The sequence below is a fragment of the Carcharodon carcharias genome, chromosome 19, assembly GCF_017639515.1.
Source record: "Carcharodon carcharias isolate sCarCar2 chromosome 19, sCarCar2.pri, whole genome shotgun sequence".
In the NCBI taxonomy this organism is placed as follows: domain Eukaryota; kingdom Metazoa; phylum Chordata; class Chondrichthyes; order Lamniformes; family Lamnidae; genus Carcharodon; species Carcharodon carcharias.
In genome coordinates this window covers 72,621,778-72,643,077 of record NC_054485.1, presented here as the reverse complement: position 1 = coordinate 72,643,077, position 21,300 = coordinate 72,621,778, and the positions used below count along the sequence as shown (strand labels likewise).

At 51.0% G+C, this 21,300-nt stretch overlaps 1 protein-coding gene and 1 pseudogene across 1 annotated transcript; one reads left to right on the top strand and one right to left on the bottom strand.

Annotated features, from left to right (window-relative positions):
- LOC121291228 overlaps positions 1-21,300 on the bottom strand; it is a 69,222-nt pseudogene that overhangs the window by 14,748 nt on the left and 33,174 nt on the right.
- On the top strand, positions 474-5,999 carry LOC121291426 (zinc finger protein 271-like). Its single transcript, XM_041212583.1, has 2 exons — positions 474-529; positions 2,704-5,999. Exon 2 carries the CDS (start codon positions 3,172-3,174, stop codon positions 3,937-3,939), a length of 768 nt encoding a protein of 255 aa, XP_041068517.1. The 5' UTR covers positions 474-529; positions 2,704-3,171; the 3' UTR covers positions 3,940-5,999.

Genomic DNA, 21,300 nt, shown 5'->3' with positions numbered 1-21,300 from the left:
CCTGTCCTGTGCCGCTCCCTCCTGTTCCCTTCCCTCCTGTATCCCTCTCATCCATGTCCCTCCCTCCTCTGCCCCTCTTTCCTGTTCATGTGCTGATCCCACCACTGCACGTCATTGCTGCCTTGGATGCTGTGGGTCTCCCTCTCCTGATCTGCTGCCAAACACATCCGAGGCTACACATCCCACACTGATGTTGTCAGTTTGAAAGCCTTCGAGGATGAAGAATGCTATTCCCACACTAGAAATCTCTGTCAAACGTTTACTAGGCGGAACTGAGACAGCAGCTGCAATAAGTGAGGTTTTATTCAGAAGGACAATGACAAGTTTAAATCCCCACCTGATCTGCTGCTCAAAGTCGCCTCCGTTTCACTGGTCAGTTTCCCAAACTTCGGGAAACTCATGTTACTCCAGAAATATTTGGATTGGCTGTGAGAGACATCAGTCAGAGAGCCCACCCTCTCTGCCCATTCTCTCCTCTTCCTCTTCCTGCTTTAGTTCCTGTCAGGACCGAAAGACTAGTGAGGAGATGGTGAGCAAAGGAACAAAATTTCTAATAATTGCATGACATAATATCCACACTAATGTTCAGGCAGTCTGACTATCCTGTGGGGAATCAGGTGTGGAAATGCCCCTAATGCTGTATGAGAAGATCCAGCTGAGAGCTGTTTACTCGGTGCTTTGTGCTGGACTGTTTTGACTGGAGCTGTGTGTTGGATATTGAGTGTGTTTATTGGAAACATTTCCCTTCTGACTTACAGGCTGAGTTTTGTTGCTGGGTCATTACTGAATATGAGAAGGTGAGGTGTAATTATCTGGGAGGTGCAGAGTGTCTGAGGATTCTTACTGATTTCCTATTGTTGAGCTCTGTGTGTGTGTGTTGGGAGCTGGTTATTATCCTGTGGACTATGGATGGTCAGTTCTCTCTGTGTGTTGGAATTTGGATGTTTCCTGTCTTTTCAAATCCCTCCAAGTCCTCCCACCGCCCTATCTCTGTAACCTCGTCAGGAAAAAAGACTTGCATTTATATAGAGCCTCTCATGACCACCAGATATCCCAAAGCACTTTACAGCCAATGAAATAACTTTGAAGTGTGGTCACCGTTGTAATGTCGGAAACATGGCAACCAATGTGCGCACAGCAAGCTCCCACAAACAGTGGTGTGATAATGACCAGATCTGTTTTTTAGTGGTGTTGATTGAGGGATTAATTTTGGTCAGGACACCAGGGACAACTCCCCAGTTTTTCAAAGGAGAGAGCAGAAGGGGCTTCGTTTGAGATCTCATTTGAAAGATGGAACCTCTGACGGTGCAGCACTGCCACACTCCTTTTGTGCCGTACTATTCTATGTTTCTATGAAGGGTTCTCGGTTACCATCCCTGGCTCTGACTGTCATTTCCCTCTGTTGGTCAGGAACAGGGACACTGTGCATAGGAAGAGGTACAAGCTCTACTCACAGGAGAGACCAGTGACGTACTGCCTCAGCTCATCTGCTGCTGAAACCCTCATCGATACCTTTATAGGCTTTAGACTCAACTATCCCAATGCTCTCCTGGCTGCTCTCACATCTTGCACTGTAAACTTGAGCTCCTCCAAAACTCTGCTGCCCATGTCCTAACTGACACCAAGACCCATTCACTAATCATCCCTGTCTTGCTGATCTACATTGTCTCCCAGTCAAGCAACACATTGATTTTAAAATTCTCATCCTTGTTTTCAAATCCCTTCATGGCCTTGCCCCTCCCTATCTCTGTAATCTCCATAGCAATTCGGCTGTCATACCTGGAGACACATTTATTGAAATGTCTTTTAAAGCCTTCTTTAAAGATTTTACCTGGAGGCCTCAGCCTTTCCCAAAAAACCTGGGCTCGGATTTGATAGTTTTGCCCAGTGCTGGGGCTGATAGCTGAATTTGGGATGTGCAGTCTGAGCGAGTGCAGTGTATCTAATTTCCCAGGATAAACCAAAACCCTTCAATCAGCTACACTGAAGCAATATTTTCCTTAGCTTCTAGCACTTCCTGCCCAGATAAATAATTTTGGAAAACAATGGGAGAAATTTCAAAGTTTCCATTCAAATAAACCTGGGCGTTTTTTATATTAAACAGATACCCTAAGGGCGAAACTGGTCTTTGCCAGTCCCGAGCTCACAACGTTGCAGATAAGGAGTCCTAATATCTCTGTCTTTGTTCAGAGCTGGCGGGTACAGATGTCTCGTTGACTAGCTCTTTGTGTTGGCTTGGCTAGAATGTTTGTACAATGCAAGGAGTGTTATATTCCAGATGTTGATGAAATAGCCTTCGTCCATTTTTAAAATGATCAGAAACTTTCTGAACTACCATGATGTGTTCAGCTGCGGCCATTTTATTCGTCCAGCCATTTGTCTTTTTTTTATTGAAATAGAACTTAAATAAAAGAATATGGAAGAGAAACAAATTTCTTTTAAATTTTTTTCTTCTTCATGCCTTCTCGGTGAGACAAGGGTCTGGATGAAGGAAAGAAAGTAGCCACGTTGTCTGCTCCTGGTCACTATCCAGTGTCCCTGCTGGAAACAGAGGACAGTTAAGTGAGGAAAAAGAAAAGACTTGAATCTGACCCCCCACACAGTGGAATAGTAGACTGACACTCACTGTGGAACAGTCTCTAACTGTTCAGCAAAGGAGGAGAGGGAATTGGTGGAAAATCTTTTTTTTTTGCTGTTTTACAGAAGGATTGCATCGTACTACACCAGAGAATACAGAAAAGTTAAATCCTGACCATGACCCAAGGAATAACTGCACAACTGTGGGAAGACATCCAGTCCCTTCACAGCATTGCTCAACACAGAGAAGGTCGGGCAGTGAAACCATCATCTGGAAATCAGTTGGGTCAGGGGAGCTTTGATATATCATCAGATCTGAAACTGGTCAGTGTTGTGGAACCTTCCATCAGAACCAACCTTTCTGAAGGTTTGGCTGTGGGCGATTGGTCAGGGTGAGGCTGGGAAGAAGTGTGAGTGGGCTCCAAGTGTGGTGAGAGTTTCAATCATTCATCGAGTCTCATGAACCACTGACTCATTTTCATAGGTGAGAAGCTGTTCAGTTGTGAGGTATGTGAGGATGGCTGCACAAACTCATAAGATCGCTTAACAGGCAAGGTGCATCTGTTGTACAACTGTTAATACAAGGAAAGCTAGATGGAAGACAAACCATTTAAGTGTGAGATGTGCAATAAAGCTTTTGTGACATCTACAGTTCTCTTAAGACATCAGAGGAAGCACACCGGGGAGAAACCCTTCAAATGCGAGGTTTGTGAGTTGGCTTTCACCCAATCCTGCCAGCTCCTGAGGCACAGGAAGATTCACACAGGGGAAAAACCATTCACGTGTGATGTTTGTGACAAATCATTCTCGCAATCATGTAGCCTCCGCAGACACCAACGCATTCACACAGGGGAGAAACCATTCACTTGCGAGGTGTGCGACAAATCATTTTCCCAATCATCGACCCTCCGCATACACCAACGCACACACACTGGGGAAAAACCGTTCAAGTGTGAGGTGTGTGACAAAGCCTTCACACAATCTTCAAAACTCCTGCTCCATCAGAGAGTCCACACAGGGGAGAAACCATTCACGTGTGACGTGTGTGACCAGTCATTCCCGTCATCATCGTCTCTCCACTCACATCAACGCATTCACACTGGAGAGAAACCGTTTGTCTGCGAGGTGTGCAACAAATCATTCTCGCAGTTGACGACACTCCGTGTCCACCAACGCACTCACACAGGGGAGAAACCTTTCATGTGCGAGGTATGTAACAAATCATTCTCAGGATCATCACACCTACGTGTGCATGAACGCATTCATAGAGTGGAGAAACCATTCAAGTGTGAGGTGTGTAACAAATCATTCTCACAGTCATCAAAACTGCTGCTCCATCAGAGGATCCACATAGGGGATTAACCCATCAAGAGTGAGGTTTGCAACAAAGCTTTCATGATGTCTTCAACCCTCCTGGGACACCAATGGATTCACACTTGTGAGAAATCATTCTGGTGTGAGGTGGGTGACAAGGTTTTCACACAGTCAGCATATCTCCTGGTCCATTAACATACTCACACAGGGGAGAAACTCTATCGGTATGAGTTCTGTAGTAAAGCTTTCACACAGTTGTCAGACCTCCTGGAACATTAGTGAACGCACATGGGGACTACCGAAACCAAGCTCTTGCCCAACTTTTCGTCAGCGTTTGAACCTCTATGTAAGCTCACTGCAAAGGATATTCAGTGGTATTAGGACACAGAACAAGAAGCAGCTTTCATTCACATCAAACAACTAGTGACGACAACGCCAGTGCTGAGGTACGATGATGTCAATGATGAAGTCACCCTGCAGTGAGATGCCAGTGAAACAGGACTTGGAGCAACCCTCATGCAACAAGGACAACCAGTTGTGTTTGTATCCAGATCATTAACACAAACTGAATGACGCTATTCACAGATTGAGAAAGAGAGCCTTTCTTTGCTTGTGAGCATTTCAATCAGTACCTGTTTGGGAGAGAGAAAGTGATGGTAGAGCCTGACTCCAAGTCACTTCAAAGCATCTTTTTCAAGCTACTCCCTGCTCCAGAGCGTTTACAAAGGAGGTTACTTCATTTGCAGAGATATCATTTGGAAGTGAAGTACGAGCAATGGAAGCAGATGAACATCACCGACATGCTGTCGAGAGCTGCACTCTCTTTGAAGGAAGTTGATGATGCTAGTACAGAGTGTGAAATCTTCCAGATTCAACAAGAAGACACACTCTGGATGTTGTCATTAAATCAATTCCTTCTGTGTCCCTGGGTGCTAAATTTGCAGTCTATAGGGATTGTAACATTGAAGTTACATGATGTTCTAATGCTTGTTACATTGGTTTCTACCTAGTGGCAAGGGTGGGACCTTCCTGAAGTGTTCTGATAGATCGCCAGATCAGTTCAAGGGTCAGTGAGCAACAGTTCGGAGGCAGTTAGTTTCGGGGAGTCAACCTGCAAGTGTCACAGAGACAGGGGACAGGAACAGGTCTCAGTTAAGTTAAAAAGCATGAAAAGGGCTGCAGATCACAGACATTAAGTGAAGTGGGCTTGAGAGATGCCCAGAAGAAACATGAAGCTCCATGCAGCCAAAGTGCTGCTGTTAGCTCTGAGAAGCTGAGTCAGAGACTCAGTGAAGCCCTGGGAGCCATTTGCAGCCCGTACAATTGGGGTCAAGGCAAAGCCCTGAGGGCTATTTGCTAGTTCGGTGCTATTGAGGGAGAGTTTGGCCTTAGGAGAAGCCTTGGGAGCTATTGATAGCTTGGTGCAGCTGAGAGTTGGGACTCAAGAAAGTCCACGTGACTGGATGTGTGGCAGGAGAAGAAAGGCTCCGGCAAAGGAAGGGCTGGCTGTTAGCAGACTTCAGGCAGTTAGGCCTCAGAGAAGTCTAGGGCAAGCTGAGGAGGTAGCATAAGGTCACTGGCTCTGTGCTGAAAAGCGTTAGGACTCAGGAGAAGCCCTGGGAGCCATATATACCTGGGTATAGCCGGAAGACAAGGAGTTCGGAGAAACTCAGTGGCAGTGCCAGCTCAGTGACGCTGGCTGTCCAACAAAGGGCTGAACTTACACCAGTAATTAGAGGCAGACTTGGGGGAAGTGAGATTGAAACCCTGGTGGTGAGCAGTAATTGAGGTAGTCCGAGTGGGAGCGACTTTTAGAGAGAATTCCAAAGAGTGATCTTCAAAGTTGGAGATTGGAAACCCTCAAAAGAAAGACCAAATTTCAGTGAGATTGGTTCACTCACAGTGGGACTGGCATCAGAGCGAGTTGTTGAGAAATTCATGAAATCTGTTTTGGTTGCATCTGTCATTTACTCTGAAGTGTGGTGTGTCTGACCACAGTCTGTCTGTTAATTTACACGTACCTCAATGTTAGTGTAAGATGGTTCTTGTAAACTGTTTGCTCTTCCTGAACATATTTAGTAAAGTTTGTTTTTTTTGTTTGTTCAAAACCCATGGAATCTTGTGTCTTAATTCCAAAAGCAGGTGTCTTGAATCTCAAGCTTTGATTACTTTAAACGTTATTGGTCCCTAGCCAGATCCCACCAACAACTGCACTAAGGGTTGATGGGGGGATGCAATGTCATCTGGCCAAGGATCATAACAAAGGGCAGAATTGTCCCAGATTTGCACTGAGTGAGATCCCTGTGGATGTGTGATGGGTTTGTGAGTGTGTGAGCTGAGAGTGATGAGAAGAGTGACTTACCCCGGCGGAACAGAGGAGATCATTCATCCCCTTTTGGCACTGGGTGGCTGTCCTTTTTTGCAGGACGTTGGCTATGACCATTGCTGCCATCGCCTCCCATGCTGGAATGGAGATCTTGCTTGCTGGCTCTCGCCCAGAGCAGGGGCAGATAACTTCATGGCATGCCTCCACAGTTTTACCCATCGACCACAATGGTGGCTTTTCACACTGTATCATCTCATTCCCAGCGCATCCCGCCTCATGAAGGGCACTCCTGCACAGAGCTATCACTCTCTAAGTGATCAGAAGCTGCTGCAAAGTCATGGCTGCCTAAGGAAGAAAACATGCTGCCCCCAAATTTAGTGACACCTTTCTCAAGCGCCTACTGGACACTGTGGAGGCATGCCGTGAAGTTATCTGCTCCCGCTGTGGGCGAGAGCCAGCAAGCAAGGTCTCCAATCCAGCATGGGAGGCGGTGGCAGTGGTGGTCATAGCCAACGCTCCGCAAAAGAGAACAGCCACCCAGTGCAGGAAGAGGATGAATGATCTCCTCCATTCCGCCAGGACAAGCCACTCTTCTCATCACACTCAACTCTCACACTCACAAACCCATCACACATGCACAGGGATCTCACTCACAGCCTGTTCAAGGGACATCACCTTTCACTCTCTCACACACACACACATTCACCTGCCCTGTGAATCCTGTCCTTGTCCATGGCACCACTCACCATCCACACACGCCAGGCATCCTTATCATCTGGCCTGGCAGGCATCCTACTTACACACTTTTTCTGTATTCATGCAGGACAAGCTGGCACCCAACAAAAAGGAGAAGTCGCAGACTGGTGGAGGAATGCCTATCATCAAGGTACTCATGGACTTTGAAAATAGAGTCATCCAGCTAGCCAGTGACAATCTGGACTATTTCTGTGCTGACGGTGAAGTCGGCAGTGTTCAACCAAGTGAAGATCCTGCAGTGCAACATTATCAAACAACCATGCTCTGAGTCATGTCCCCTGCCATGCAATAATCATCTCTCCTTGCTTTCTCAGGCACATCTAGGAAGCAGCCGAGGTGGGGTCCACAACCCAGGTCTTCGACTCAGTCCTCGAAGGCACCTTGGAAGAAGAATCTGATGACACTCTAATTGAAGATCTGTCACAGCGCTCATCCACACCCTCTGCCAGTGCAGAGACACACACCTCGGTGAGACAAGCTTTAGTGTAGCCTCGGAATCACAATCTGGTGAGCACATCGCACTGTCTGATCCATAGCAGGCATCGGCAGGGATTCCCAGGCCCCTGGCATTCGGAGGACTGCTAAAGGCCAGAAATTTGCAGAGTCAAAGTCAGATGGGGAAACCTGTTGCTGAGCTGGAGCTGCAAAGGCAAGATCGGGAACATCAGGAAGGGATGTTATGATGTTTGTGTTTAATGTTTATGCTTTTTTGTAGAAGGACATGTTGGTTAAAAAGAAGTGTTATATAAAAAACCTGATGGTAGGGTGTGCTGAGTCTTGGATGTATTGCCGCCTGGTGTGGAATAAGGAATAAGGTGTTTTTTTTACACAGGAAGCTGAGGTTCAGAAACAGATAGCTGTATGCATGTGTATGTATTCTTAATTGTTAAGAAGTGACAAAACACTTCAGATGTCCACTGCAACCTTCAGATTGCAAGGTGTGATGGAGGAGTCCATCCGCCTCCAGGCTGAGGTAATAGCACCAGCATGCCAATGCACCGAGGTCAACACTGGTAGGGTGCGCGGCTGCCATGGAGACCTTGGTCCAGGACATTGGTCCTGCACCGCTGCACAGGCTCAACTCCATCACTAACGCCATAGTTGGCTTCCAACAGTGTCAACGCAAGAGGATTGCAGGGCGGCTCAATCTCACTCCAGCTACCCTTTCTCCTCAAAGAGTCAGCCAGGGGCCCTCCAGCATCCATAGGGAGAAGGACCAGCAAGTGCACACCCCAGGGCCATCCACCCAGGTGACTCCGGGAGTGTCTGGCCCATCCAAATGCCCTCTTCATGTGGACCTAGTCGCTCCAGCTCCACAGGCTGAGGAGAGTGCCACTGCCACACAGCAGGACCCCGAAAGCAGGCCGGGGGGGGCTATCAGGGTCTTGGCCCTCCAGAGGACACCCATCAAGGTCATCACAGACAGGGCGTAGAAGTCAGCAGGCTGTGGATGTCGGGGGAGCAGCAAGATGTGGCAGTAGGGTTAGGAAGGTTAAGAAGATGGAGTTATACAGCCTGAACACAGGTGTTAATCATGTGTACTTAATGTTCACTAATGTCTCCTTGCCTATGGCTCCTTGTTATGATGAGCATTCTTTGTGTCACTCATATGTGAAACCTTGGTTTCTGCCCAAGATAAAGGCATGTGTCTCAATCCAGGGCCTCTTTCCTGTGCAGTGTGTAACCTACAGACCAAAGTGATTGTCTGGCTTAACACTCCCTGGATGGGTTGGCCCCCCATTTCTTCAGCATCTGTGACTGTTGACACTGTGCTCATGAAGGTGTCAGGTGCTGAAGGCTGACAAAAGATCACGTATATTTAAAGTTTCACGGCTGCATCTCCATGATATGACCCTGACCACAGAGCGCAAGCGAGCTGCCCTCAGTCAGACCCTCAGGCATTCACGGAGGCTATGTGAAGATTTGTAGAGTGTGCTCACTGCATGTCATCATCATCCCCCTGGAATTTGGCAACTATTAGGGCCTCCACTGCATCTCCAGACATGAGCCTGAGCACTGAGGGTATATGTGCTACCATCATCCACACAGGAGTCAAATGTTCACAGATGCAATGTGAGGATGTCAGGACTGTCCTCACTGCATCTCATCATCATTCACCACAAATCTTGCAGCTATGAGGGCCTCCCGAGTGCACCTGTCTCATCTAGCCAGTGTGATAGCCTCATCGCTGGCATCCTCGCCTTCAAAGAGCTCATCACTTTCATCCCCTTTGACATTCTCCTCATCGGAGGATATACTCAGTTCCTCCATCTCCTCCTCAGCCAGGTCCTCCCCCTGTTGTGGAGTGTTCAACAAGCGACAATGATGTGTGACACTCTCTGGGGACTGTACTGCAGTACTCCTTCAGACCTGTCGAGGCACTGGAACCAAATTTTCAAAATGTGTATCATTTGCTCCACCAGAGTCCGGGTCACAGTATGAGCCTCCTGCACTCTGTGGCTGCCACACAGGTGTCATTGGCCATGTCCTCTGCAGGTAGCCCCTGTCCCCAAGGAGCCAACCCGGTAGCCTCTCTGAACCCGGGAAGATGTCAGGGATCTGAGACTGGCTAAGAACGTAGAAGTCGTGGACAGTCCCTGGGAATCATGCGCAGATGTGCAGGATGTGTTTGTGCCGGTCACACAGCAGCTGGACTCTCAGCGAGTGGAAGCCCTTGCAGATTTTTTTTTAACTTCACTTCATTGCAATATTTAAACCAGATGGATTTTGATAAACGTGTCCACATAGCAGCAAAGTTCTGACGGCAGCAACACCCTGGAGTAACAGGTTGTTCACATCAGAACTGAGGGGCTACATGCCAATGACTCAAGTACCTTTGACTATACAACCACAAGTTTTTTAACTTGTTCACGGGATGTGGATGTCGCTCGTTGTCCAGCATTTATTGCCCATCCCTAGTTGCCCTTGAGAAGGTGGTGGTGACCTGCCTTCTTGAACCGCTGCAGTCCATGTGGTGTAGGTACACCCACAGTGCTGTTAGGGAGGGAGTTCCTGGATCTTGACACAGTGACAGTGAAGGAACGGCGATATATTTCCAAGTCAGGATGGTGAGTGACTTGAAGGGGAACTTCCAGGTGCTGCTGTCCCCATTTATCTGCTGCCCTTGTCCTTCTAGATGGTAGTGGTTGTGGGTTTGGAAATTGCTGTCTAAGGAGCCTTGGTGAATTCCTGCAGTGCATCTTGTAGATGGTGCACACTGTTGCCACTACTCGTCAGTGGTGGAGGGAGGTAATCTTTGTGGATGTGGTGTCAATCAAGTGGGCTGCTTTGTCCTGGATAATGTAAAGTTCCTTGAGTGTTTTATGGAGCTGCACTCATCCAGACAAGTGGAGAGTATTCCATCAAACTCCTGACTTGTGCCTTGTAGATGCCGGACAGGCTTTGGGGAGTCATGAAGTGAGTTATTCACCGCAGGATTCCTAGTCTCTGACCCGCTCTTGTGACCATAATATCAATTTGGCTAATCCAGTTCAGTTTCTGGTGAATGGTAACCCCGAGGATGTTGATGGTGGGAGAGTATCTGAAGAGTCGTGAATGGTGCTGAACATTGTGCAACCTTATGTTGTAAGGAAGGTCATTGATGAAGCAGCTGAAGATGGTTGGGCCAAGGACACTACCCTGAGAAGCTCCTGCAGTGATGTCTTGGAACTGAGATGATTGATCTCCAACAACTACAACTATCTTCCTTTGTGCTAGGTATGATTCCAACCAGTGGAGAGTTTTCCCCCTGATTCTCATTGACTCCAGTTTTGCTAGGGCTCTTTGATGCCGTACTCAGTCAAATTCTGCCTTGATGTCAAGGGTAGTCACTCTCATCTCACCTCGGGAGTTTAGCTCTTTTATCCATGTTTGAGCCAAAGCAGTAATGAGGTCAGGAGCTGAGTGGCCCTGGCGGAACCCAAACTGGTCATCAGTGAGCAGGTTATTGCTAAGCAGGTACCACTTGATAGCACTGTTGATGACCCCATCCTTCACTTTACTGATGATGGAGAGTGGTAATTGGCTGAGTTCGATTTGTCATGCTTTTTGTGTACAGGACAGACCTGGGCAACTTACCACATTGTCAGGTAGATGCCTGTGTTGTAGATGTACAGGGACAGCTTGGCTAGGGGCACGGCAAGTTCTGGAGCACAAGCCTTCAGTACTATTGGCAGAATATTGCAGTATCCAGTGCTTTCAGCCATTTCTTGATAGCATGTGGAATGATTCGAATTGGCTGAAGACTGGCATTTGTGATGCTGGGGACCCCTGAAGGAGGCCAAGATGGATCATCCACTCGGCCCTTCTGGCTGAAGATTGTAGCAAATGTTTCAGCCTTATCTTTTGCACTGATGTGCTGGGCTCCCCCATCATTGAGGATGGAGGTATTTGTGGAGCCTCCTCCTCCAGTAAGTTGTTTGGTTGTCCACCACCATTCACGACTGGATGTTGCGGGAGTGCAGAGCTTAGATCTGATCCATTGATTGTGGAATCGCTTAGCTCTGCCTATCACTTGCTGCTTATGCTGTTTGGCATGCAAGTAGTCCTGTGTTGCAGCTTCACCAGGTTGACATCTCATTTTTAGGTATACCTGGAGCTGTTCCGGGCATGCCCTCCTGCACTCTTCATTGAAACAGGATTGATCTCCTGGCTTGTTGTTAATGGTAGAACAAAAAAAACATAAGAAATGGGGGAAGGGGTAGGCCATTCGGCCCCTCAAGCCTGCCCCACCATTCAATAAGATCATGGCTGATCTGCCCCAGGCCTCAATTCCTCTTTCGTGCCAGCTCCTCATAGCCCTCAACTCCCTGACATTTCAAAAATCTATCTACCTCCTTTTAAATACTTTCAGTGATGTAGCCTCCACAACTCTCTGGGGTAGAGAATTCCAGACATTCACTACCCTCTGAGAAAAGAAATTCCTTCGTATCTCAGTTTTAAATGAGTGTCCCCTTATTCTGTAACTATATCCCCTAGTTTGAGGTTCCCGTACTAGTGGAAACATCTTCTCAACATCTACCCAGTCAAGCCCCCTCAGAATCTTGTACATTTCAATAAAATCACCCCTCATTCTTCTAAACTCAAATGAATAAAGCCTAACGTGTTTAGCCATTCTTGATCAGTCAACCCCTTCATCCCAGGAATCAGCCTAGTGAGTCTCTTTTGAACTGCCTCCAATGGCAGTGGTGATATGCCAGGCTATGAGGTTACAGACCCAGCAGATGTGGCAGCACAGTGATATACATTCAGGAGGGAGTTGCCCTGGGCGTCCTCAACGTCGACTCTAGTCCCCATGAAATATCATGCCGTCAGATCAAACATGGGCAAGGAAACCTCCTGCTGATTCCTACATACCGCCCTCCCTCAGCTGATAAATCAGTGCTCCTCCATGTTGAACATCACTTGGAGGAAGCACTAAGAGTGGCAAGGGCGCAGAATGTACTCTGGGTGGGGGACTTCAATGGCTATCACCAAGAGTTTAGTACAATTTTGTTGCTGCTGATGGCCAACAATGCCTCATGGTTGCCCAGTCTTGAGTTGCTAGATCTCTTCCAAATCTATCCCATTTAGCATGATGGTGGTGCCACACAACATGATGGAGGGTATCCTCAATGTGAAGATGGGACTTTGTCTCCACAAGGACTATGCAGTGGTTTCTCTTACCATTTTCATTGACAGATGCATCTGCGGCAGGTTGGTGAGGTTGAGGTCAAGTATGCTTTTCCCTCTTGTTGGCTCCCTCACCACCACCCAGTCTAGCAGTTATGTCCTTTAGGACTTGGCCAGCTTGGTCTGTGGTGGTGCCACTGAGCCACTCTTGGTGATAGCCATTGAAGTCCCCCACCCAGAGTACATTCTGCCCCCATGCCACTCTTAGTGCTTCCTCCAAGTGATGTTCAACATGGAGGAGCACTGATTCATCAGATGAGGGAGGGTGGTATGTAGTAATCAGCAGGAGGTTTCCTTGCCCATGTTTGATCTGACGGCATGATACTTCATGGGGACTAGAGTCGACGTTAAGGACGCCCAGGGCAACTCCCTCCTGAATGTATATCACTGTGCTGCCACATCTGGTGAGTCTGTCCTGCCGATGGGACAGGACATAACCTGGGATAGTGATGGTGGTGTCTGGGATATGACCTGTAAGGTCTGAGTCCGTGAGTATGACTTTATCTCTCCTGAGTCCCTCCCTCCTCCATCACTGCACGTCCTCACTGCCTTGGCTGTTGTGGGTCTTCCTCTTCTGATCTGCTGTCAAACACATCTGAGGCTACACATCTCACTGATGTTGTCAGTTTGAAAGCCTCCAGGGATGAAGAATGCTATTCCCATACTAGAAATCTTTGTCAAATGTTTACCAGGAGGAACTGAGGCAGCAGCTGCAATAAGTGAGGTTTTATTCAGATGGGACAATGACAAATTTAAATCCCCACCTGATCTGCTGCTCAAAGTCACCTCTTTTTGACCGGTCAGTTTCCCAAGCTTCAGGAAACTCATGTTACTCCAGAAATATTTGGATTGGCTGTGAGAGACATCAATAAGAGAGCCCACCCACTCTGCTCATTCTCTCCTCTTCCTCTTCCACAGCTGGTTTACTTCCTGTAGGGACTGAAAACCAAGTGAGGAGATGGTGAGTGAAGGAGCAGAATTTATAATAATTACATCACATAATATCCACAGTAATGTTCAGGCCGACTGACTATCCTGTGGGGAATCAGGTGTGGAAATGCCCCTTATGCTGTGTGAGAAGATCCAACTGAGAGAGCTGTTTACTGGGTGCTTTGTGCTGAACTGTTTGACTGGAGCTGTGTGTTGGATATTGAGTGTGTTTATTGGAAGCATTTCCCTTCTGATTTACAGGCTGAGTTTTGTTGATGGGTCATTACTGAATATGAGAAGGTGAGGTGTAATTATCTGGGAGGTGCAGAGTGTCTGAGGATTCTTACTGATTTCCTATTGTTGAGTTCTGTGTCTGTGTGTTGGGAGCTGGTTATTATCCTGTGGACTGTGTAAGTAAGTCTGGGTACTAGATTTTAGTGTAACCAAACCATTTTCAATTTAACTTAAGTTATATTCATTAAACTAACGAGGTTAAACACCATTTTGTGCAAACACTGAGATAAGAATCCATTTTGACATTGTTAATCTTTTAGAGCAAACTAACCCAAAACAGTCACTTACGAAGCAGCCACTGACTAGCAACAGATGATTTACCAAATAGTGTACCCCAATTAAGTTAAAATTGAAGGATAAGTAATTAATAACAAGCAGTTAATCAGAAGTCACTTTGTTATCCCTGTATTTCTTATTCTGAAATGGGATGAGCCTTGGACTCCCTCCTATCGGGAACACATATTGTCCTGGACTGTTGAGTCTGACGTAATGAATGGGACTCCTGTAAAGACATCAAGAGAAGATACATAGCTTAAAGGAAGGCATTGTCTTAAGTTTAAGATAATGTGCGTAATTAACTAGAACCAATGGAGTTAACTCATCACTTTATAGACAAATTATAAACCATTTCCAACAACTTGGTTAAAGTGGGATTACAAATCTCGAGAAAGCTTAGCCGAAATAGCCAAGTGGTTATGGTACTGGGTTTGTAACCCCAAGATCAAGAGTTCATTTTCCTAACGATCTCGTGGAGGTAATTGTGGATTCAGTTGGTTTCCTGGTACTGAGGAGAGAAGGTGTGTGGTGTTGGTGTTGCTGCTCCTCAGTGTTTCAACTGTTTCTGCTGCTGCCTTTGGGGTTGTTGCTTCTGCTGTGTGCTGCTGCTCCTGCACTTGAGGGTGTTTGCTGCTGCTGCTGGACCTGCACTTGAGGGTGTTTGCTGCTGCTGCTGGACCTGCACTTGAAGGTGTTTGCTGCTGCTGCTGGACCTGCCCGTGTGGAGCAAAAGGAGAGAGAGGGAGAGAAGAGGAACAGCTTCTGTTGCTACAGGACAGGAAGGCCAGGAGGCCAGGACTGTGTCTAAAAACAACATCCTAGGTGGGTGTCCAACATTATTGTTTGTGTAAGGTGGGGGCAATAAAGGACTGTGTTTTGTAGGGGGAGGAAAGAAGACTGTAGGAAGGTTTGGGGAAGGAAGAGAGGGGGGTGTGTGGTTAAAACCACCATTCTGCTACCCCCCCGCCCCACCCAGCCCTTTCCCAGTAAGGCCAGCGGTGGCTGGTGAAGACATTGCCTCCCCCTGCAAGAAGATCATCACACCCCACCCAACATCCACCTTTCACTGGAGACACCCACCTGGACTCTTCCCTTTTCCCTCCTGTGCCTCCCTGTCCTTCACTCCTCTCCCTCCTCTCCTCTCCTGTACAAAAGGGGGAGGTTATTACTACCTCCCTCCCTAGGGAGGAACATTGTATATTTAAAAAAAAATATATATATATTAAAAAATATATATAATTTAAAAAAAAAATGGCCAATCCTTCCCAGGGTGGGCGTGGCTCTGGCCTTAAAGCCAGTTCAACATCTCCTGTGGCCGGGCCCTCGAGGGCTAATGTGGAGGCGGCTTTGTCACCGGTGGCAGGGCCTACAAAAAAGACTTATGCGGGGGTGGTTGCTTCTGCAGCTCCTGCTGCTCCCGCTGCCCTGTCGCCATTCCGTCTCCTCACCAGGGCCCTCGGGGTAAAATGCTACACTCACCCTGAGATGACTATTGAGGCCTGCGTTAAGGCTATGGCTGGGGTTGTCGGCCCCTCAGCCATTGTCGCGGCCTCAAAGATGTATGGGAGGGCCATCTTTTTCTTGAGGTCCGAGCGGGCAGTGCAACTCGCCCTGCAGAAGGGGCTCACTGTGGGCGGGACTTTTCTGGCGGTGGATCCCCTTGAGGCCACCGCCCAGAGGATTGTTATTTCAAATGTCCCGCCCTTTATACCATGTGGGCTCCTCCTCCCCCACCTTAATAAGCTGGGGGAGGTCAGGTCAGGGGTTGCACCAGTCCCGCTTGGCCTCAAAGACTCGGCCCTCCGCCACGTGTACTCCTTCCGGCGCCAAGTTTTCGTCCGCTTGGCCCGGGAGGAGTGCCTGGAGGGGGCCTTCTCAGTTAATTTTGAGGGGACCGCCTATCGGGTCTTCTGGACCGCGGAGGGTGTGCGGTGCCATGCCTGTAAGGAGGTGGGGCACGTAAGAAAGAACTGCCCCGCCTCCAAGGCCACGAGCCCCACCCAAGCGGCCGCGGCTGGCACCGCCCTTCCTCCCCCCGCCACCACTCCATTTCCCTCCCCGCAAGGGGAAGCGACCCCGGCAGCAGCTGCCATCTCGGCTGCCGGTGAGGCGGGGGGAGAGCCCCCGCGCCGTAAGAAGGCGCGGAGGAAGACCCGAAATTTGGAGGCGGCCCCTGAAACGCCCCAAACCCCCCAAACACCTGCAAGCACCGGCTCGGGGGAAAAGACAACATCCGGCCCCGGCGTCGTGTCCGCGTGTGCTCCCGGGCCCGTGGGTGCTAAGGCGCCGAGTGCTGGGCCCGGCGTCGTCCCTGCGCGTGCTCCCGGGGCCGGCGGGGAAGGGACGCGGGACCCCGAGCCGGGGTATCTAACACCCAAAACCCAGAGGGTGGAGTGTCCGGGAGGGCTGGACAAGGAGGAGGGGGCCTCGGAAATGGAGGTCTCCCTAGCCCCCAGCCTGACCCGGAAGAGACGTCACACTTCGGAGGAGGAGGTGGGTGATGCCCAAACTGAAGAAGTTGGGTGTGTCCCTTCCCCCGATGAAGAGGTGGTGGCGTCTCCACCAAGTAAAATCTCGCCCTGTCCTCTGGGGGAACTCAAAACCCCTGCACCGACTCCCACCACTATTACCCCTGTCAACCTGCTGCAGTCCCCTGAACAGGGCCCCTCGGGGGTCACTGAAGGCACCTCCCTTGAGGTGGTGCCCGACTCAGAGACCCTCGATACCCCCGAGGTACCTTCTGGCTCATCGGGGGACTGCAACTTTCAAAATTTAAAAAATGTCAACGGGTCATTGGGTGGCGGCGAAAAGGAAGGCCTTCCCGCTCCCGCCCAAACCTTAGCACCGGGCGTCCTAGTTTTAGGTCAGGAGCTTGTCCTGAGCTCCCCGGACGACCCGGTGCCGGGAGGAGAGCGGGCATCAGAACTGCCGCTGCCCTCTGACCCAAAACGTTTAGAGGAGACCAGAGAGGACCCCTCTGGCCTTGATCCTGGGGGTGGGATCGAGGTACAGGTGGGGCCAGCTGGCAGCTCCGAATCAGCCCCCGTACTCAATGCGGGGGAGGGGTCGGAAGCTGGAGGCGACGACCTGGAGGAGGACGGGGTGTCCGTGGTGAGCGCTGGAGATTACGCTGAGTCGCTCTCAAGCGAGGCGGTGGATCCCCTGGTGCCCTCCACTGACTCCCCCCTCATCCCCCCAAGGGAACTCCGGGACTTTTTGGCGAGTCATCGCGGTCGCCGAGACAGGGTTCAGTTGGCCTTGGACCGGTGGCATTCTTTTCCGCTGGTGTTCTGGTCCACTCGCGAGGCTCTCAAGTCTCCTGAGTTGGATAGGAACGCGCGGCGGAGGGTCCAAACTTTTCTCGCTGGGCTCCTGAAGGAGAGGAAGGACTAAAAAGTCCTCTTCTTCTTTTTAATGACTTAAGGTGAAGGTTTGATGTACCTTTGACAATGAAGACGACTATAGCCAGCCTCAACATCCGTGGCAGCAGGGCCGCACAGCGCAGGTTCCAGAACTTCTCGGTCCTCAGGGACGGGAAGTACGCGTTGTGCTTCCTGCAAGAAACCCATACCGTTCCGGGAGACGAAGCCACGTGGCTCCTGGAGTGGCGAGGGGGGGGTCTACATGAGTCACCTAGCCTCCAATTCTGGCGGGGTGGCTATCTTGTTGGCCCCGCATTTTCAGCCGGAGATCTTGGGGGTCAAGGAGCCAGTGCCAGGCCGGTTGCTGCACCTGACTGTGCGTCTGGGGGGGGGCGGTGCTTCACTTTGTGAATGTGTACGCTCCCCTGGGCACGCAGCAGCAAGCGAGCTTCTTTGAAGAAGTGTCCACTCATCTCGGCTCCATCGACGCTGGCGAGTGCATCGTCCTCGGGGGGGGATTTCAATTGCACCCTCGGGGTCCGGGACCGTCACGGTACCCCGCACTGCACGCGAGGTGTGAGTAAGTTGCGGGACCTGGTCAGGTCCTTCGACTTAGTGGACGTCTGGCGAAATCTCCATCCTGACTCCAGCGTGTTCACCTTTGTGTCACCTGGAGTCGGAGCGTCCAGACTCGACCGCCTTTACGTTTCGAAGGCGTACGTGTCCTGCGTTCCGGCTGCTTCTATACAGCAGGTTCCGTGCACGGACCACCGTCTGGTGTGGGCGGAGCTCACTTCGTTCTGCGCTCGGACGGGGTCCGCGTACTGGCATTTTAATAACCTGTTGTTGGAAGACCAGCGGTTCCTGGACTCGTTCCGTCGCTTCTGGGCCGGCTGGAGAAGGAAGCGGGGAGGCTTCCCCTCCTTGAGGCTATGGTGGGACGTGGGCAAGACTCACGTCCGAGTTTTCTGTCAAGAGTACGCGAAGGGGTCGACAAAGAGACGCAAATCCAGGGTCGAGGAGTTGGAGAAGGAGGTGCTCGACCTGGAGGCACGTCTCCGTCAGCCCGACGCGGACCCGGCCCTGCGGTCGGTGTACGATGAGAAGAAGGGCGCGCTGCGGGACCTGCAACTGGTCGGGTCTCGGGGCGCGTTCGTGAGGTCGCGGATCTGTTTCCTTAAGGAGATGGACCGTGGCTCTCCCTTCTTCTACTCACTGGAAAAAAGGCACGGGGTCCGTAAGCAGCTCTTTACGCTGCTGGCCGACGACGGATCACTTGTCTCGGATCCGGAGGGCATCAGGGCCATTGCCCGAGATTACTACACTGCCCTTTTCTCTCCGGATCCGTCCAGTGAGGAAGCTTGCAGAGTTTTGTGGGAGGACCTGCCGCAGGTCGGCCCGGAGTGCGCCGGAAAGCTCGACTCCCCTATAAGTCTGGGGGAGCTGACCGGCGCACTCGACGGTCTTTCTAGGGGCAAAACCCCGGGACTAGACGGGCTGACCGTGGAGTTCTTCAGGGCGTTCTGGGACGTCATGGGGAGCGACTTCGCGGGGGTCCTGGGGGAGAGCATTGCTACCGGGGAGATGCCCCTTTCGTGGCGCAGGGCCGTGATTGCCCTGCTACCGAAGAAGGGGGATCTCCGCCTTCTTCAAAACTGGCGCCCGGTCTCCCTCCTCAGCACGGACTACAAAATCTTCGCCCGAGCCATGTCTTCTCGGCTCGGCACCGTGCTGGACCACATGATCCACCCTGACCAGTCCTACACCGTCCCGGACCGAACCATTTATGATAACATCCATCTGGTCCGGGACATCATCCACCATTCCCAGAGGGCTGGTCTGTCGAGCGCCTTCCTGTCTCTCGATCAGGAGAAGGCGTTCGACAGGGTGGATCACGAATACTTACTCGGAACTCTGCGAGCTTTCGGGTTCGGGACGCATTTTGTCGCCCGGATCCGACTTCTGTACACTGCCGCGGAGTGTCTAGTGAAGGTTAACGGGTCCCTGACGGCGCCCCTTCGCTTTGGGAGAGGGGTACGTCAGGGCTGCCCCCTGTCTGGCCAGTTGTATTCTATTTGCGTGGAGCCTTTCCTGCGCCTCTTGCGGAGGAGGTTGTCGGGATTGGTTCTGCGCGGGCCGGGCATCGGGGTGGTCCTTTCGGCTTACGCCGATGACGTGCTCCTTATGTTTAGTGACCCGGCTGACCTGCGGAGGATGCGCGAGTGCCAGGAGGTCTACTCTGCCGCTTCTTCTGCCAGGATCAACTGGGGTAAGTGTTCTGGACTCCTGGTCGGTCAGTGGCAGATGGATCCCCTACCCGAGGAGCTCAGGCCTTTCACCTGGAGCAGGACCAGCCTCCTCTACCTGGGGGTCCATCTCTGCCCCGCTGAGGAATCCTGGCCGGCAAACTGGCAGGAACTGGAGACGAAAGTCACCGCTCGCCTGCGGCGCTGGACAGGACTGCTCCGAGTGCTATCTTACCGGGGTCGAGTTCTGGTCATAAACCAGCTGATCGCCGCCATGTTGTGGTATCGGCTGGTCACTTTGACCCCTCCCCCGGACTTTGTCACAAGAATCCAGAGATTGTTAGTCGACTTCTTCTGGGACAAAAGATTGCACTGGGTCGCTGCCGAGGTTCTGAGTCTCCCGCTTAGGGAGGGTGGTCAGGCGCTAGTGTGCCTACGCACACAGGTGGCGACTTTCCGCCTTCAGACCCTGCAGCGATACCTCTACGTTGAGCCTCCTCCTAGATGGTGTGCCCTGATGACGTATTTCTTCCGTCAGGTGCACGGCCTGAATTATGACGTGCAGCTCCTGTTTATAGAACAGCTGGGCCTCGGTGGCTCCTTGCAGGCGTTGCCCGTCTTTTACCAGGACCTGATCAAAGTCTGGAAAGTGGTCGCCTCGCGACGCAGCTCTCCCCCGTCAGGAGTAGCGGCTATCGTCAGAGAGCCGCTGCTCAGGAATCCGCCCCTCCGTCCTTTTCAGTGGTTGGCGGAGAGGAGGGCTGTGGCCGCAGGGGTGACCAGGATCGGGGACGTGCTGGGTGGCGGAGGACTGGGCTGGATGCTCCCGCAGGAGTTGGCGCGACGCGCGTCTGTGAGTGTCCAGGTCGCAGCCGATGCCATCCAAGACCTGAGAACGGTCGTGCTCGGACCCGACGTTATTTTGGGTCTTGAGGTGGCCCAGGTGCGCGGTGGTCTTCCGTCTGAGCGTTCCCCTGTTCGGACGGAATTCCACATTGGCCCCAAGCCCCGAACCCTCCCTCGGGTGCTGGTGCCCCGCAATATGAGCCGCCTCGGGGACATGCCCTCTGTGCCTTTTGGCACAGCAAAGAGGGGCTTTTTGTATGGACTGCTGCTGCACACCTTCCATTTTCTCGCCCTTGTCCGTCGACCGGACACGCCCTGGTGTGCCTTGTTGCCGTCCGGCGGCGGAGGCCCTCGATGGGAGGCCCTCTACGGAGGTGTCCTCCCCCTTTCTATCGGGGACCTGGGTTGGAGGGTGTTGCATGCGGCAGTCCCTTATAATAAGAGGATGCATAGGTTCACGGACTCTCAGGACACATGCCCTTTTTGCGGTCTTGTGGAGTCCGTGGACCATGTATACATAGGGTGTTGTAGGCTGCACTCCCTTTTTAGTTATTTGAAAAACCTTTTATTGATGTTTTGTTTGCACTTCAGCCCCACGCTCCTGATCTATGGGCACCCGGTGCGGAAGGGGGTCGGGAAGGAGGAGGACCTCCTCGTGAACCTGCTCCTGGGCCTGGCCAAGTTGGCCATTAACAGGTCCAGG